Here is an 18,488-nt window from a genome sequence, read left to right as displayed (position 1 = left end):
TCGGAGAGAAAAGGGTTTATTTCAACTTAAGGTAATAGGTCTTCCAGTCCAGGCAGGAGTTGAAGCAGAGGCCATGGTGGTGTGTTGCTTACTGACTTGCTCCCTGTGGCTTGCTCAACCTGCTTTCTCGTACAACAACCCTCCCACCCCAACTCCACCCACCCCCAGGACTACCTGCCCTGGGGTGGTACCACTTACACACACGCACACACATACACACACACACACACACACACTCAAAAATCAATCAAGAATACACACCACAGACTTGCCTACAGGTCATTCTAAGGGGGGCATTTTCTCAACTGAGGTTCCCAAGCTTGGGCCGAGTTGACAAAAAAACTAACAGATGGCCCCACAACAAAGAATTATTTGGCCCCAAATATAAACAACGTCAAGGCTGAAAAAATATTTTTGTAGCCCAAATTATGGTATGAGATTCACCGGATATGTAAGGAAAGGCAGGAAATACACCTGAGGAGTTAAGAGAGGGAAAATCAGAGCAGATTTTGCAGAGACAAGGCTGAATCCCTGTCGATAGTCAAGAGAAAAAAAAGAGTAACAGCTATATAAATTATAAATGGACTATTTAAGGATAAAGATCCAGTGTCAAAAGAAATAAATGAGTTTCAAAAGCTGCTGCTGTATCTCACACTGGAGGTCATGGGAACCCACACTAGAGCCCTTGCATAGCAGACAAAAACAAGACCCTAGGTTCCGTGTCCAGCACAAGAGAAAAAAAAAGTTTCAATAGCCTAACTGAGAGTATAGAAGAACAACTATTTGGTTACTTAACTTTGATGCCAAAGAGCCATTTCCATAAACATAAAAATAAAGCTGGGTGGGTATATTTTCTCCGTCTCCCTCTCTCCTAGCACTAAAGAGGCAAGGCAGAGGAAAGACGGCTTGCATTCCAAAGTGGTCTAGGCAACATACTTAGTTTTGCTTGCATCAGCTTGGGATACATAGTAATAGCCCATCTCAAAAACAAACAAACAAACAACCACACAAGCACTCTATCCCCTTTCTTCTGCCAATAAGTAAAAATATTGATCTTCGAGGACACAGAATAAACCCCGCCTTCCCAAATGGTGTTGATCTGAAAATTTAAAAATCTCCTACGGCTTGAAAGAGAATCACAGCCGTCCATAGCTTGTCTAGATCACGAGCTTCTTTCTTCCTTCTCCTACAGAGGAAATCATATTGCTTGCAACTTAATACTCCTGGAATTGGAAATACAAATTGGTCTCCTCATCCAGGCAGAGGGAGGGGAGTTTACCTTTGCTTTGCAACTCATATTCTTCAATTATTTTCCTTTCCTTGATTCCCACTTAAAATTATGCTAGGGATCAAACCCAGGGTCTCATACCTGCAGACAAGCTCAACCACTGCCTAAACTCCCATCTCCCAATGCGTACTAAATAGTCAAAGCTAGAGTAGAACTTACTGCCCTCCTACTCCAGCCTCCCCAGTGCTGGGTTATCTATGGACATCAATATCTTGGCCTTGGTTTTAAATGATATACTGAAACACATTTTCCCAAGGCGAAATCTCAACAGACCTCTTCCTTGAATTCACTACTGGCTTTGTTTCTATACTGTTTTGTTTTTCTTTGAACCAAAGGCAAATGCTCTATTGACTGAACCATGTGCCAGCCCCCGCTCCCCAGCGGTATATTTTATGAATTTATTTGTATTATTTTTAATTATGTGTCTATGGAGACACATGTGCGAGAGCAGGTGCCCATGGATGACAGAAAAAAAAATGGGGGTGCCTGGAATTAAGAGTTACAGGCAGTTGTGAGCTGCCTCACATGGATGCTGAGAGCTGGGAACCCAACTCAAAGCTGACCCATGCAACCTAATCTTAGGGCTTTATTGCTGAAGACACATGTGTGTGTCATTGGATAGGAGAAGTCAAGCTGGTGCCGAAGTAGAAGCTTCGTCCTTACTAGTGTTCACGGTACTGGGAGAGAAAGCCAATCATCAATACCTCCCAGCTCAACTCTGTAACCCACAACAGTGACCTGCCTATAAGATATAATGAGTAGTGGCATGTATGTTACAGGAGCACTCAATCGTTTTCTGGTACGATTTAAGGTCTTCTCCATGAGATGGAACCCATATCTGGTACTGCTCAAGTGGCCAAGAACCTAAGACTAATTAGGTCATGGGCCTACGAGGAAACCTGATACTATTATTCTTCTAAAGAAACAGCAATCAAACAACTCTTAATAGCTACTGCTATTCCCGTAGATCAGTGCCTTGCTCCTCCCTCTTCAGAGATGTTTTTTTCTTGTCGTATACAGGAACTAACAGAGACCCACAACTGAACAATGGGCAGAGTGAGCCTTTGCGGTCCTCGGTGTTAAACGGGACGTCTTCACCAAAGCCCTCTTCTAGAGGGTGGAGGATCTGCGTATAAGAGGAAGCATAAGGAGAATAAGTGCCAGAGGGGAAACAGTGTCTTTCATACGTAAGGGGGGAGTTTTGACACCAGATATATAAAGTGAGGACATGACTGCTCCAGGCATGATGGATGGGAAGGTGTTAATATGGATATGAGTTAGAGTCCAGCCAGAGGCATCTGGAAGAGTCCAAAGTAGGGGAAGAAAGTGGTACGTGCTAAACATGATCATGTGGGGATGGGGGGGGGGGGGTGAGAGAGGAAGAGAAAAAGAGGACCAGGACACGGAGAAGCCAGAGAAGGGGGAGAGAAAGAGGGCACATGGCTGAAATTGCAGGGTTATGGAGGAAGGAGAAGCTGGAGAAGGGAAGGCCATGAGCCGGAAACATTTAAAGTAGGGTGAGAAGAGTCAGGATGCTCTGGAATAGGTATTTGTGATGCTGAGAACCTAGAGGCCAGCGTGTGCTTTGGTGTGCTAATAGACACCCCAGTTAGCCATTCCTGAGTTTCTTTGGACCTGATGATGCACCAATGAAATAAGAGACTGTGATGAGGAGCACATGGCCTACACAGGTCCTAGCACTGAGACTCGAAAGTGATAAGTGTACACAATCTCCCACCCCTCAGCAAAGCATTAGCTACGCTTGATAACCACAGGCAAAATAAAACTCAGTTTTCTCCAAAGGGAGTCTCAGTGAGCATATTAACCACACCTCAGGGGAGGGCAGGGATCCAACACAAACCGAACTCGATGGTATTTTTATACTTTTTATCTTGTTTTGCTTTGTTTGGGCTTCTTTTTTTTTTGTCTTATTGGTCTTTTGCTTGTTTTATTTTCTGGGTCTGTATTCTGTGTGGGTTGCTTTTTGTTTTGCTTTTGTGTGTTTAAACAGAAAAAACAAAGTTGGGTTGGCAGGGAGGTGGGTAGGATCTGGGAAGAATTGGGAATTGGGGGAGGGAAAAACAATAAAAATTACTGTATGGAAAATCTTTTTCAATATAAAAAGAAAGCTGAACCATATCTCCAGGCAGCGCGAACTATGCCCCTCACTCCCCACCCAGACGTATGTTCTAGAATTCTACTAAAGCTCTTTCAGAATTCTCCTATGGATTAAAATTCTAGGCATATGTCTATCAAAAGAGACTAAGTTTCCAAAGCCTGTACAATGTCTCCTATAAAGCATGATCCCACACCTTTCTAGTCTTTGAAAGTAAAAGACAGCCTAAATAAAAAGTCCATTCAGCCTTTATACCCTAAAATTACCTTGTTGAATGTTTCTGTCTTGTCTGGCATGCAAAGAAAAGTTCCACCGGCTCCAGAACTTTCCTCCTTTGTTTATTAGAGCTTAGTCATGAATCCAAGTCTATTTGCAGGCTGACACAAAACCACTTCAGCAAGGAGATAACTCCAAAATGCATTTTTAAAATGTCCTAAGGGCTGGAGAGATGACTCAGTGGATAAAAACAGGTATTCTTCTTACAGAGGACCTGAGTTCAATTCCCAGCACCCACATCAAGCAGCTCACAACTGCTTGTAACTCCAGCGCCAAAGGATGGCCCTAACCTCAGGTACATGCACATATACACATGTGTACATGTAATAAAAATATACTCTTAAAAACTCCTACCAAGGGGGCTGGAGAGATGGCTCAGAGGTTAAGAGCACTGACTGCTCTTCCAGAGGTCCTGAGTTCAATTCCCAGCAACCACATGGTGGCTCACAACCATCTGTAATGAGGTCTGGTGCCCTCTTCTGGCCTGCAGACATACACACAGACAGAATATTGTATACATAATAAATAAACACATATTAAAAAAAACTCCTACCAAGTAAAGACCTATGAAACATGCCAAGTGCAAAAAAATGCATCTCATTATGACCAAGTAAAAACTATTTATTATTCAACATGTAGCTCTTGGGCAAACTAACTTTTACCTGTATTTTTTTCAAAAAGATAAATGTTAGGACATGTTAAGCACTACTCTTAACTCAGCCAGCAAGACTGAACTCAGCATAGCACACAAGTGTGGCACACAGCTCAGGTTTATAGTTTTTTGTAGTGGTGGAAGCCTCTGCATTTATAGGTGTGAGTCACATACTCTCGTGCCTCCCATAAGGAGAATCCTCTAGGACTTGAACCTGAAAGCCTCCAGCTATAAGACCTTGGATGACAACTTTAGGCACCATGCCTGACTCCCCACCCTGCCTGGCTCCCCATGTGCCTGAAACATCTCCAAAGGAACAAGGATTAGAATTCAGTGAGGCCAAGTTAATTTGCAAGCTGGAAGGGGTAATAAAGATATATTTGAAAGCCAGTTGGCAAGGCCCGTCTCTCAAGTGAAAAGGCCTTTCAGCACAGGAAAGAAAACTTAACTTCGTGTTTTTTAACCAGACTATGAATTCTCACTACAGACGTATCTTTAGAATAACACTCACCCTAGTAACTCCAAACCCTGAGGTGACTGCCTTTGCAAAGAGACTGAGGTTTACAATTCTGAGGACTTATATAACATCAGCACGCTAGTGTGAAGAAGTAGGGATGGGAGTGGAGATGAGAACCAAGCACTCCAGACATTGACAAAGTAGTTTGGCCTGTGGTGAACGGTGAGGCACACAGAAGTGAACCAAAACCCAGAGTGAACCAAAACCCAGACGTTCACATCCAGTGTTCCGCCACTAAATTCAAGGATTCCCCTTTTCAAAACTTCAACTAAAACTTCATACCTAGCTTGTAGGAAGCTCTGGTTTCCACTCCATGCTCCTCCTCCCTCCCCCCCCCCCCCTGCACACACACAAACACACAAATTTTAAGCCAGGCATAGTAGTGCACCTACAATCTCAGCACTCAGGAGACTCAAGCCCTTTAACAGATTTCCAGGCCAGTTTGGCCAGACTCTGTCTCAAAAGTAAACAAAGGAGATAGGAATGGATCTCATAAGGTAAAGCACCTTTCTCACAAAATCCCAAGCACTGTACCCCTGTGTTGGCAGAGACCAGTAATCCTAGGTGAGGCAGGGCAGACAAAATGTTCAAGGTCGTCTTTCCCTATGGACCAAGTCTGAAGCACACGTAGACTGCGGAGGAGACCGAATCTCCTAAACAAGGGTTGGGAAGATACCGCAGTGGTTAGGAGCACTGCTTGCTTTTGAAGGGGGCTCAGGTTCAGTTTCCAACACTCACACAGCAGCTCACAACCCTCCGCCATTCCCAATCCAACCAATCTCCTGGCCTCTATGGATATTGGACTCACACGGTACGCTTCCATGCAGGCAAAACACTCATTCAAATAAAATAAACCTTTTTAAAAACAAACAAATAAGCCAAAGGGTACAAGGGCAAACAACTGGGCTACTATTCCAACATTTATGATCCCAGGCCACCAAGACCTTAACTCCGCAGCCTCTAAACTAGAGACTCCTTTTTCAATCACTAAGGTATTATTATATAGGATGCTTAGGGCCTCTGTTAGCAGTTTCTGTCATGGGGGATGGGATTTAATAAATTATGAATAGCCAAAGCCAGGGCTTCATACCCTCTCCCTTGATAAACATTCCTGAGATTGCAGGGGGCCTCCTGATACCCAGCTGGTGGATGGGACTCTCCAGTAAGTGATGTCACAGAAAGAAGCTCAGTCTCCACCCCCACCGAAATTCTCAAGGAACACCAGCAAGATTGGCTACAGATGTACCTCAGTGGTAGAGCACTTGCAAAGCCCTGTTTCCATAATGAATGTAGTACAAAGGTGTGTGTGGGGGGGGTGGATGAAGAAAACAAACCAAACAAACAAAAAAGACCAGAAGGCCACAACGGCTCAACCTACCTGCAAATCCAACTCAGCTAAAGTGTAATATTTCAGGTCCCTGGGATTTCCTAAATCCACCTATACTCTTAAAGAATATCACCAAATCATGAGACCTCTTATAACTTGCAGGTTGTTCCTGTTCTTTCTGCAACATCGGCATGAGAAAATGGGCTTTAGCGTGTTTTTGTGCTTCCCAGTTTTATGTGTGTGTGTGTGTGTGTGTGTGTGTGTGTGTGTGTGTGCATCTGCTTGTTTGTTAATGGTAGCGAGATTTCAAGCTGCAAATTATTATAAAGATTCTCAGCAGTTATGAGTCCTAATAATATCGTCTTTCGGCAGAAGTCTTGTAGAGTTTCAGGCATGCTTCTGAAATTCTATGAATGTGACTCCTCTGGGAAGTTAATGTCCTTTAACTTCAAACCAATTCCAGAGAATAGGAGACCTTCCTCAGCGTCTACTCTGATTGTCCATAAAGCACAGTACTGGGAAGTCTCTGCTCTCAACTTCCTTTCTCCAACTACAAAAATGCAGATGAAGCAGAGACTTGTTTGCAATTTACTGTGTAAATAAAGCCTTTTCTCGGAGCCAAGAGTTCATCTCAGAAAGAAAAACAGACCCACATGAAAACACTGGAAATGCCAAGGGCCTCCAAACACACCACCCTCAAGGCCACTGTTTTCCAAAAGAATAAAATCCCAAAGTCCTTCAAAGCAAAGGCAACGCACCATTAGCCTAACAAAGCAATTTATATATAACTAGGTTGGGGGCATGTGTCAATGTCTGGGGACATTCAGATTGCCATACCTGGAGACAGGTGCCAATGGCCTTCCATCAGTGGGTAGAAGCCAAGGAAGCAGCTAAATGGATGACAGTACACAGAATAGACCCCACAGCAGAATACCCTTGGTACCAAGATGGAAAAACTGTCAGCCTGCAGATGGTGTTGAGTTACTCAACATAAATAACATAGCAGGAGAGTTCAGTCAAAAGCAGACAGCGCCTACTGGACAGGAAGCAAGACTGATATTCACCATCAGAGTCTGACTTTCAAGACCCTGCCTAGGATTCACCAGATCTGTGATCTCAGAGTACACCATTTTACCAGTTCCGAGATACATGCTCATATGAGATCTTCAAACGATAGTCACATCATTAACAAAAGAATGTGTCCTCTTAAATTGGGTCAAGCTACTCCCAAATCAGAATCAGCTAAACATAAAAGCATCAATTAACAAAATCATAATTATAATTAATAGTATATAAATATAAAAATAGTAGAATAATTATAATTAATAGAAAATTAAACGGAAAATAATTATAATTAATAGAAAGTTAAACAGAAAATCCTTGTGGTCTACCAAGAACCCAACATATAAAAATTGCATAGATGTTTTTTTAATGGAAAAAGAACTATTAGAAAAAGTATTTAATAAGCTTCAATGGCATTACAATAGCTACTGGAAGAGGAAAAGTTGAAAGTGAACTCCAGTTGAAGAACAATTTCCCCTGGTATCTATCAGAGCAGTTGATTTCTACCTTGTAAGTGGCTGTAAATAGACACATTTCCTTCATCATTTTTTTAGATTTTATTTATTTTTATTTCACACATAGAAATGTTTGTCTGAATGTATGTCTGCATACCGCGTGCGGACAATGCCAGAGGAGGCCAGAAGAAGGTGACAGATCTCCTAGGACCAGATTTGCAGAAGTTGTGAGCCACCGTGCAGGTTGCTAGAAATTGAACCTGCGCCCTCTGGAAAAGCAACCAGTGTTTTAAACCACTGAGCCATCTCTCCATTCAACCCTCCGTCATTTTTAAATAAAGTGGCAATTAATTATCAGCGTCATGTTCTAAGTAAGCACCACTGATAAACTTTTGTTCTTTTTTTTTCTTTCCAAGACAGGGTTTCTTTGTGTGTAGCCTTGGCTGTCCTGGAGAACTCACTCTTGTAGACCAGTCTGGCCTCAAACTCACAGAGCCTGCCTCTGCCTCCAAAGAGCTGGGATTAAATAAAGGAGTGCGCCACCACCACTTGGCTGTCGTTCTTATTTTCACAGCCTGTGTGTGTGTGTCCTTAATCTTAAAGCATTGGCAGGTATTTGAAATACTGTTAATATATATGTATATATATTTATATATGTATATATTATATGTTAATATATGTAGAAACAACAGAACATGTGAAAATACATGTGTGTACACAAACACAGGAGCAACAGCAATTGAATGTGTATATATGCATGAAAATACAAAAACCACAAGTTGTTCTGAGTCCCATCCATTCTAAGCAAACAAAACCATCATTTTTCAGTTATACTGAGTCACTTACAAAAATTATGCAGGGGTAGTACAGCTTAGTGAGGCTGAGTTTGATTAACATATACTTCCATTTATAAAAAGCAGAGAGCCAGGAGGCCATCAAGCATGCAGAGTTTGTAAAACTAGAACTATCTTGTGCAAAGGAGGATGAAAATCTCCTTAGCAAATCATCCCATTTAAAGTAATCTCCAACTTACTTATATGGTAAAAGACCCGAGGCTAGGGGCCAGAGAGTTAGCTCAGTGGTTAGGAGCACTTGCTGCTCTTATAGAAGGCACATGTACATTCAGGCAAAACACACATAAATGTAAAAGAAAACAAACACACTTAAAAATGTCTTAAAAATCCTAAAACTTCATATTAATTGATGTATAGTTCATTCCATCTGCTTCTCAAACAAGGGTGAAGAAGATGTGTGGGATCTTTTTTTTGTTGTTCTAAAGACGTCAGCCAGACGTGGTAGGGAAAAGGGAAAATGGAGGCAGGAGAGTCAGAAGTTCAAGGTCATCTCTGAGCTACACAGACAGTTGAAGGCCAGATGCTGGGAATACTTGGGCAGAGAGGGGGGCGGGGAGGAAGAGAGAGAGTGAAAGAGAAAGGGCGGGAGAGAGGAGCAGAAAATAAATATATGCCAGGTGAGGCACTATTATGCATGAAAATTGTCAGTCACCTTCATACCACCCAACACCTCTAGGAAACAGAAATGATGACATTCTCAAGGAGACTTTGCCCTTAGTGAGACTCAGCTCTGCCCAGAACAGGCTCTCGTTTCCCTTAACCAGAAGACCTGAGAGATTGGCATGTTGTCTGTTGATACAGGTTTATACACGTTTAGTTGGTAAGTACCGAGATGGATTGCGTTTTAAGAGCATTCCCGTTCTAAAGCAACCTAAACACACACACATGCATGCAAGTGAGACTAAGGTCTCTTTCCTTATGATCAGAACTCAAATTCTATTTTATAAGCACGCTGAGAAGTCCCAATCAAGGTGCTGAGCATCCAGAGCGAGTGCGTGTAGGAGAGGAGGCGGAAAGTCAGCAAACACGGATGAGCTCCTGGGAATAGTGAAGCTGACTGGCAGGAGTTTCTAGTATCGGTTTCAGACTAAAAACCGGTGCAGACCAAAAGGTAAAAAGCAAAAAAACAACCAATCAGGGGCCCTAAAAACAGGTTTCAGACTAAAAAACCCGTGCAGACCAAAAGGTAAAAAGCAAAAAAGTAACCAACCAGGGGCCCTAAAAAGCAAACAAGCGCAAAGGCTATGTATGCCCAGTCCCTGGATCCTGGAACTGTTTATTTTCCTTCCTCTCCTGGCAGCCTCGCAGGTGTAGGTCTGGCCAGGCCAGGAGTTACAGGGGACAACCAGGCCCTTCCTCGAGGGGGGGGGGGGGGGGGGGGGGGCGGAACGGGAGCCATTGCAACTCCCAGCCACGTTGGGAGTAGCCCGAGGGCCGCCAGGCTGGAGCCAGAACCACACAGCTATGGCTGCCCAGACCCCAATCTCCAGGCACAGGTGACCCCTGCAGATGCGCCCCCAGCAGTGCCCCGAGACCCGGAACCAGACTCCATGCACAGGTGACCCCTGCATATGCGCCCCCATCAAGGGAGGCTGCGCACCGGACGCCCCATCTGCAGCGCCCAAATACCCGGACGAGCCTTCTGCATTGGGGACCCCTTCGGGACAGTCACCGTGCAGACCCCGAGGTCGCCTTACCTTAGTGATGATCAGAGGCTCGCCGTGCTCGCGACCGCCCTTCAGGGTGAAGCCCCAAGGGGCGCCTCCGCTCAACCGCACCTCCACTAGGCGGGCACCGTGGGCTTCGCCTGGGCGCTCCTGCCGCGCGCGGGGCTCGGCGCCCTCCATGGTGCGGGACGCTCAGCCCCTGCAGCCTCTGAGGTCCGCGGCCATTCACTCCGTCCCTACAGCCTCTGAAGTCCGAGGCCATGCACTCCGGGCAGCACCAGGGAGGCTCCAGGTGTCCAGGCCGCTGCAGAACGAGCTTTGCAACTTGGAAAGCGCAGCGCGAAGGCCCCACGCCGGGGCACTCTGGGCAGCACCAGGGAGCCTCCAGGCGTCCCGGCCGCAGCAGAACGAGGTAAGCAACTTGGAAAAAGCGCAGCCACTGAGGTCCACACCCACGCACTCCGGGCAGCACGGGCTGGCCGAGCACCACCAGGAAGCCTCCAGGTGTCCCGGCCACCGCCACCACCGTCACCGCCGCCGGCCGCCCCTGAAGAAGCTTTGCAACTTGCAAAGCGCGGCGCGGGCCGGGCCGGGAGGGGCGCAGGGAGGGGGCGGGGCAGGGGAAGGGGGAGGGGCATTCGTGCGCCCGGGAGCCAGGGCCCTGGCGGGAGCGCGCACAAAGGGGCTTGCGATAGGACTGCGCTGAAGGTGCGAAGGGATTTTCCGGGTTTTGTGCGCTCGGCGGATCGTGGTCGAAGCGCGCGCTCCGGGGACTCGGTCGGGCGTGAGATCCCACGGTCCCTCCGCCCAGCTCTGCAGGCGCTGAGAGGCTCAGGGAGGGAAGGAGGGCCGGGTGCAACGCGGAGAGGCTCGGGGAGGGCCGGGCGCAACAGGTGAGGCGGCGGAAGTGTGCATCCTGGACTTAGGCGGGACCTGGAGGCGAGCGCCACCGGAGCAGCTGCCCTCCAGCACCTCCCAACCGGGAGCTGAGTCGGCCCCAGCGCTGCCTCTTTGTAGCCCTTACGGACTGCTGGCGACTTCACAGGGGGAAGTTCATTACTTTTTAAATTGTTAACCTATTAATTTTAGAAATTATCTCTCCTCGACATCTCTGTAGCCAAAGATGACTGAATTCCTTCCTAATTCTCTTGCCTGAGTCGCCTAAGTGCTGGGATTACAGATGGGAGCCTCCATGCCTGGTAACACTTTACTGGGTTTCCATACCCGTGAAACAAACCCCCCCTTAGGAGATTCCATGGCTTGCAGAGTAGAAAAAAAGGTTTTTTTTCCATTGATGTTTGTATGTGCAGCTGGAGGCTGTACTTGTTTTCCCAAAGCAGCTTACACACTGAAAAGTGCAGGAGTCTTTTGATACCTAAATTACGAATCTTATCCCCAGTGACACACTTCCAAGACCGAGTATTCAAATATATGAGCCTATGGGAGCCAGTGTCATCAAACCACAGTGTTTTCATAAATCCATCGTTACTGTGTGCAGCCATAGAAATCTCCATTCTTCTCCATCTCTATCTTCTTTTGACATAGAATCTTACTCTGGAACTTATTGGGTAGTCCAAGCTGGCACCCAACTCTGGATGCAATCGCTTTTTCCTCTGGGTTGATGAAATAACAAGAGAGTCCCAACAGTTTCCTTAAAATTTTATGTTCATTATATACTAATTGTCAGGTTACCATCTGCCACTTTAAAGGATCGTACATTTTTTATTATCAGTTTCTTACTCTTTTATTTTTGTTTTATGAGACAGTTTTTCTCTGTGTTTCCTTGGCTGTCCTGGAACTCACTCTGTAGACCAGGCTAGCCTCGAACTCACGAGATCCACCTGTCTCTGTCTCCCAAGTGCTGGGATAAATGGCATGTGCTACCTCAGCCTCCTTCTTAGCATATTTATCAATGCCTAACATGAAGACTCTAAAAGAGAGTTCAGAAAATACAAACTTGCACCTAAGCTTAAGAAAGAAACCGAAGCCTGGTGGCGATGGTAGCAGCAAATACTCATACACATAAAATAAAAAATAAATCTAATAAGGCAAGGAATGTTGTCATTCATATGGAGATGCCATTCGACGGTAGGAATCATGAATCCTCAATATCAAAATCAGATAAAAGGCAGTATTAACTATTTTCTCTATAACCTACAGAATTCCTACGAATTTAGTGGCAAGACAGCTATCAAAACTAGAGAGTAAGAGGGCTTGCAGTTAAAGGACGACTTTAACTGCATGAAGTTATCCTTTTGACCATTGTCTCCTTAATCCAGCCTTCTGTAAGCCTTCATTGCAAACATTAGAGTTAATTTAGCTGCAGACCTACCAGTGATGAAACAGAATGCTAAATATCTCCTCATCCACCCAATCAGATCTTGAAAGTATTTCATGTAGAATCATGTGAGTTGCAATAGTTATAGATGTCTGTAAAGAGCTATGCAGTGAGCTGAATAGGGTCCATGTAGCCTGTCCATGACTGGCACCGTTATTTCGCTTTTATAGTCTGTAAATGAGGGACAGTTTTGTGCCAAAATAGAAAGCAGCCATAAGGAAAAACTTCACAGAATGCCTGTCGTGTGTCAGGCACATTGTGCACAAGTCCTCTTAGCAAATACGTGAATATACCTGTCACTGCAGTGTACGCATGGAAACACTGAGACCCTTAGAGGCTTTGTCAGGCAAGGACTCTGGAATGAAGGTTGCACGCTGACAAACATGTCCTTCATGGGACAGTAGAGGAGCTCCAGGAACAGAAAACAAATCTTTTCTCGAGTACTATCCACGTTGTGGTTTGAAAGACAAGGGCCCCCAGAGGGAGTGGCACTATCAGAAGATGTGGCCTGTTGGAGTGGGTGTGGCCTTTGGGAAGAAGTATGCCATTCTGAGGGCGGGATTTGAGGTCTTTTTCTCAAGTTTCGCTCTGTTTACTTCCTGTTGCCCACAAGATGTAAGACTCTCTGCTTTTTCTCCAGCACCATGTCCACTTGCATGACACCATGCTTCCTGCCATGATGATAATGGATTGAACCTCTGAAACTGTCAGCGAGCTACCCCAACTAAATGTTTTCTTTAGAAGAGTTGCCGTGGTCACAGTGTCTCCTCACAGCAGTAGAAACTTTAAGACGTACGAACGATACTCTACAATAGTAATCTACTCATATGTAAGAATTCCATTTCCACAGTCACAGTTACCACAACATCCAAATACACACTATTTCAGGAGACCACATTCATATAACTTTTATTAATATTGTCATAATTGAATTGTATTAGTAGCTGTTAATCTCTTCTTGTGCTTATGTTTTAAACTAAGGTTTATCGTAGGCATTCATGAATAGGAAAAAAATCATCAGGATGATATTCCAGTACTGTCTATGATTGCAGGAAGGTACAGGGATATTGGAACGCATAGGACCTGGGCCCATAATTTATTAAATGTCTTGGAAGACGAGACCTTGGGTTTGGGAGTGGCAATGATGAAGCTGTAGCCTCAAAATAGTGGCTAAATTCCAGGATGTCGAGCTTCCTTTTTGGCTTGGTTTGGTTTTGTTGAGATGGGGTTTTTCCGTGTAACACTGGCTATCTTTGAACTCACTCTGTAGACTGGGCTTGCCTCAAACTCAGAGATCCACCTGCCTCTGCCTCTGCCTCTGGAGTGCTGGGATTAAAGCTGTGAGTCGTGGCCCCAGAGATGACAAGCTTCTTGGCTGAAGAAAGGTGGAGTTCCCATCTGAGCTAGCCAGATGGGGGGTAGTTTGGAGAGGAGCTCAAAACTGACAGATATTGGGGGGAAAACAAAACACTACCATGCTATAAAGTCCATCCCCAATGGCAATAGACTTTTCACTCCGGTGATGGTGTTATCTCTACTGTGTGTGAAAAGTCCCTGCTGTCATGAAACCATCTTAAGAAGATAACAACAATCTCTTGGGTGGGGACCATCCTTAAATTGAGGACTTAGCTTCTAAATGGAATTTATCAGAGAGTGGGCAGTGCTAGTGATCAATTGCTGACCCTCCTCTGCATCTCCAAACACTGGCCAGATGAAATCATACCTTTTTCTTTCACTTTTTCATTAAACTCTTACCACCCTTAGCACTCAGATTTCCACTGATAATCTGCACAGTCTTTTGCCCCATCTTGAATTTGATATTGTTCATATAGGAAGTCATCCATGTGACTGGATAAAGACCTGAGAATCATAGATAGCTCTATTAAGTAAACAGCAGTTCTAGTGGTGATACACACCCTGGATAATGTTATTATTTAATTAAAGGCTAAATTGCAAAAAAATGATAATGTGATTACATGATACTCACAACTGATTTCATGCCTATAATTCCTGTCCTATAGGATGATGAGCCAGGAGTGTTGGTAAAGAGTTCTGGGCCAGCCTAGGCTACATATCCAGAGTGCATCTAAAAAAAATGTGAAAAGCGGCATGGACATCCATCTGACAAAGATGCAGTATATATCAATCTTTACTGACGAGTAGTTATTTTTCCTTTAAAGCCATCTGAGCCTATACTGATGAAAGCTGACACCCTTCTGTCCACAGCTATATGTAGTAACCCTTCTGTTTTGTGCCTGTTATGCCAGTGTCAAATGTATGAAGAGAGATTGATTTTTGCCCAGAGCTCAGTGTCTAGAAAGACAATGGGAAGGACAGAGGATAAATATTCCTTGTCATCCATAGTGACCTCATGTTAGCACTTGGAGGCCTTGCTGATGCAGATTCTGAGTTCACAAGGCCCTCCTTGATGCCCCTTGTCATCCACACTGCATAGGGCACCTGCAGATACTGCTGTCCCCATAAATGGCCTTATTTCAGCAAGCATGGACCTAGTCTGTGAGCACCCTGAGAACAGAAGGTCCAGAGTGTGCAAAGTTATTCAGAAAGCATGACGTACTTGTGTCTGTAGACATGAATCCGGCCCATGTGGGACCCAAGGACAGATGTTCCTGTGTGTTTTATGTGGCTTTGCTGGTACGCCAAGCCCAGACATCAGTCAAGCCTTGGGAGTTTTCCTTCTAACTGTGTCTGTAGTCCTCAGAAAGCAAATCATTATTCCTAACATCAGAGCCCTGGGAGCAGGGCCACCTTGGAGACACTAGCCCCTGAGGACAGTCAAGGAGCACACCTTTGTTCATATGAGCAGCACATAGAATGCCAGGAAGTTCCTTGGGTTCCAGAGGCTCATGAGAGGTCAACTCTTTGTCTCTTGGTGTCCAGACAGCCTGTTCAACTGCCCAAAGAGATGTGGTGTAGGAGGTCCTTCTGTCTTTGTGTTGCTCTCATTGGTTAATAAAGAAACTGCCTTGGCCTGTTGATAGGGCAGAACTTAGGTAGGCGGGAAGACATAACTGAATGTTGGGAGAAGGAATGGTGGAGTCAGAGAGACGCCATGGATCCGCCAGAGACAGATGCTGGAAACTTTACCACTGCCATGTGGAGATACACAGATTAATAGAAATAGGTTAAATTAAAATGTAAGAGTTAGCCAATAAGAAGTTAGAGCTAATGGGCCAATCAGTGATTTAATTAATACAGATTCTATGTGGTTATTTCAGGGCTAAGCTAGGTGGGTGGCTGGGACAAACAAGCAGCCCCTCCTTGCAACAATTGGCACCCAACATGGTCAACTAACTAAAGGTGGTGATGCTGTGCAATGAAGGAAAAGAGGATTGGTTGCACTGCTTTGGTTTAAGGTCCTAGATTGCAAAAGGAGCAAACAGAATCCTGATTCCGTGCCTTCTGCTTTCAAGCTGGTCACTAGAAATAGAGTAGCCCTTCTTTTATTCCCAGACATGAGCATCTGAGCAGAGGCCTGAGGAGAAGACCTAGGACTTTTCATCAGCCTGTGGGTCACCCAAGCTGCTTCTGAACTGCTCTGAGTCCTCTCTGACTCAAGGAGCCTCAGGTTCTCCTGCTCTGCTTAAGGGGAGCAGTGGCCTTCCCTGTCTGTTCAAGAGGCTTCATGACCTTTCTCATCTATACAAGGGGGCCTAAGATATTCTGCCTCTACTCAATGGATCCTGTAACATTTGCCTTACTCCTAAGAGGTTGAACTGGTGCCTTATATATACTGTATACATCATAGAGAATTAAATTTTGACATGAGCACAATATGTAATTACAGTTACAATTTATAGTTGAACATTTATACAGTATAGGTATTGATTAAATGTGAATTCAATATTAATAAAGTTGAAGATAATTTTGAAATATAATTGGCATGCCAACGTGGAGCTGACTATATCTATGTAAAACCTGAGAAAGCTTGGAAAGGAATTCTAGATGCAAAAAAAAAAAAAAAAAAAAAAACAAAACCAGAGTTAAGCATGGCTTCTTGGTAGCCAACATTTTTTTTCCCAGAGGGGCCCTGTTTGCTGGTGGTGAGGAGGGGCACCATGGCTCCTTTAAGAGGGGTCTTTCTGATTTAGCATTAGCAATAGAAAACTAATTTTTGCTGAATAACTTTTGTTGTATGTAATCTTGCTATGTTAAAGTTAATTTTTATTTAGATGAAAAAGGGGAAGTAATGTGGGATTTCCCCTGTATGCTATAAATATGTTTTGTTGCCATTGGTTAATAAAGAAGCTTCTTCCAGCCAATGGCTTAACAGAATATAGCCAAGCTAAAAAAGATATAGAGAGTAGGCAGAGTCAGAGAGAATCCATGTTGCCGCCACAAGAGACAGATGCCAGATGCTGGACAGAACCTTACCACAAGCCACAACCAAGTGGTGATACACAGATTAATTTAAGATATAAGAGCTAGCTAGAGATAAGCTTAAGCTATTGGCCAAACAGTATTGCAATTAATATAGTTTCTGTGTGATTATTTTGGATCTGGTCAGCTGGAAATGAACAAGCAGCCTCCGTCAACAACAGATATTTTAAAGAAGACTAATGTAGCAGTTGGAGAGATGGCTCGTCAGTTAAGAGCACTTCCTGTTCTTCCAGAGGACAGAATTTAGTACCAGTACCCATATGTCAGTTCACAACCATCTGTCACATCGGTCTGATGGATACCCTCTTCTGGCCTCGGTGAGCATGAGGCACACACATGGTGCATAGATATACATGCAGACAAAGCACTCATACTCTTAAAAAACAATCTCAATATAATGCATCAATTATTTGTTTTAGTAGAGTTGGTATCATTCCACTGTATGCATGACATAAACAGACACATAAATTAGTTTTTCTAGCATAATAAAAGAGGTTAGAACCCCTGTTCTGGGTCCTGTGGATATTTTCTGCACAGAGCTGTTTCCACTTGAAACGTCCCTGCATATGGTTTGGTTATGAAATTTGCAGGATGGAATTTAAGGAAGAGTCCTGGAAGAATACTTTTATTTTTTATTTTTTTTTTAATTTTGAGACAAGATGACTCTGTAGCCCTCTCAGTCGAGAAACTCATTATGCAGACCAGGCTGTCTTTGAACTCAGAGGTCTGCTTGCCTCTGCCTCTTGAGTTCTGGGATTAAAGGAATGGGCTGCTCACCTGGCTAGACTAAAACTCCACACATGAAGCTCTAACTTGGAAAACTCCCAGCCCTCTGCAAATCACGCTTGTCTTAGCTCACCATTCACGAACATAGGTGTCAGTTAGCCTGGGGTGGTAACGCACCTCTTTAATACTCTGCAGGCAGAGGCAGTTGGATCTCTGCAGATTTCAGGTCAGCCTGGACTACAAAGTCAAACCTTGTCCCAAAAACATAAAAGAAAACCCCTGAATTTGGTGCTGCGGATTCCTTTAGTTTTATTAGGTATGTCAGGGTGGGTGTTTATTTGGTGTTTTTTTTTTTCTTTTTGAGGGGTGGGTTGGATAGTCTCTCCTTATGTAGCTTTGCTTGGCACAGAATTCCCTATGCCGACCACGATGGATGTGAACTCAGAGAGATGGCCTGCCTCCACCTCCCAAGTGCTCAGATTAAAGATGTCTTTTATGTGAAAGGAAGGTCCCTGTGGGTTTGTTTCCATGCAGCAGGACCACAGAGAGAGTACAATGTGGGAGACTGTTTCTGCTTAGGAGAGATGTATTCAGTGGATGAACGTGAGTGTGTTGCCTCTCAGGCATTGCATGAAGATGGCACAGTTACAAACTGTCTGATGAATGGGACAGATCTCTCCAAGTTGGGGGCTGCAGGTTATGGGGAGGGAAGCTACAGGGAAGGCCTGGTGCATAGGGAAATTGCTGACCCCTGCTCACTCCTTGCGCTCCTCCCCCATCCCTCCCTCTGAAGATTCAGCTTTAGCCTC

The 18,488-nt window shown here is 44.5% G+C and overlaps 1 protein-coding gene across 1 annotated transcript in view; it reads right to left on the bottom strand.

Annotated features, from left to right (window-relative positions):
• The window catches only part of Shroom2 (shroom family member 2), a 119,547-nt gene extending 109,135 nt beyond the window's left edge, over positions 1-10,412 (bottom strand). Inside the window, exon 1 of the mRNA XM_041647705.1 lies at positions 10,245-10,412. Within this exon, the coding sequence (XP_041503639.1) occupies positions 10,245-10,394 (150 nt within the window). The 5' untranslated portion in view covers positions 10,395-10,412. The remainder of the gene's footprint in view (positions 1-10,244) is intronic.
• Between the last annotated feature and the right edge of the window lie 8,076 nt (positions 10,413-18,488).

This window comes from Microtus oregoni, unplaced genomic scaffold, assembly GCF_018167655.1.
Source record: "Microtus oregoni isolate MIOR12 unplaced genomic scaffold, Mior012 000210F_ref0000141, whole genome shotgun sequence".
Taxonomy (NCBI): domain Eukaryota; kingdom Metazoa; phylum Chordata; class Mammalia; order Rodentia; family Cricetidae; genus Microtus; species Microtus oregoni.
The sequence above is the reverse complement of the archived record's forward strand: the minus strand, read 5'-3'. Positions and strand labels throughout refer to the sequence as shown.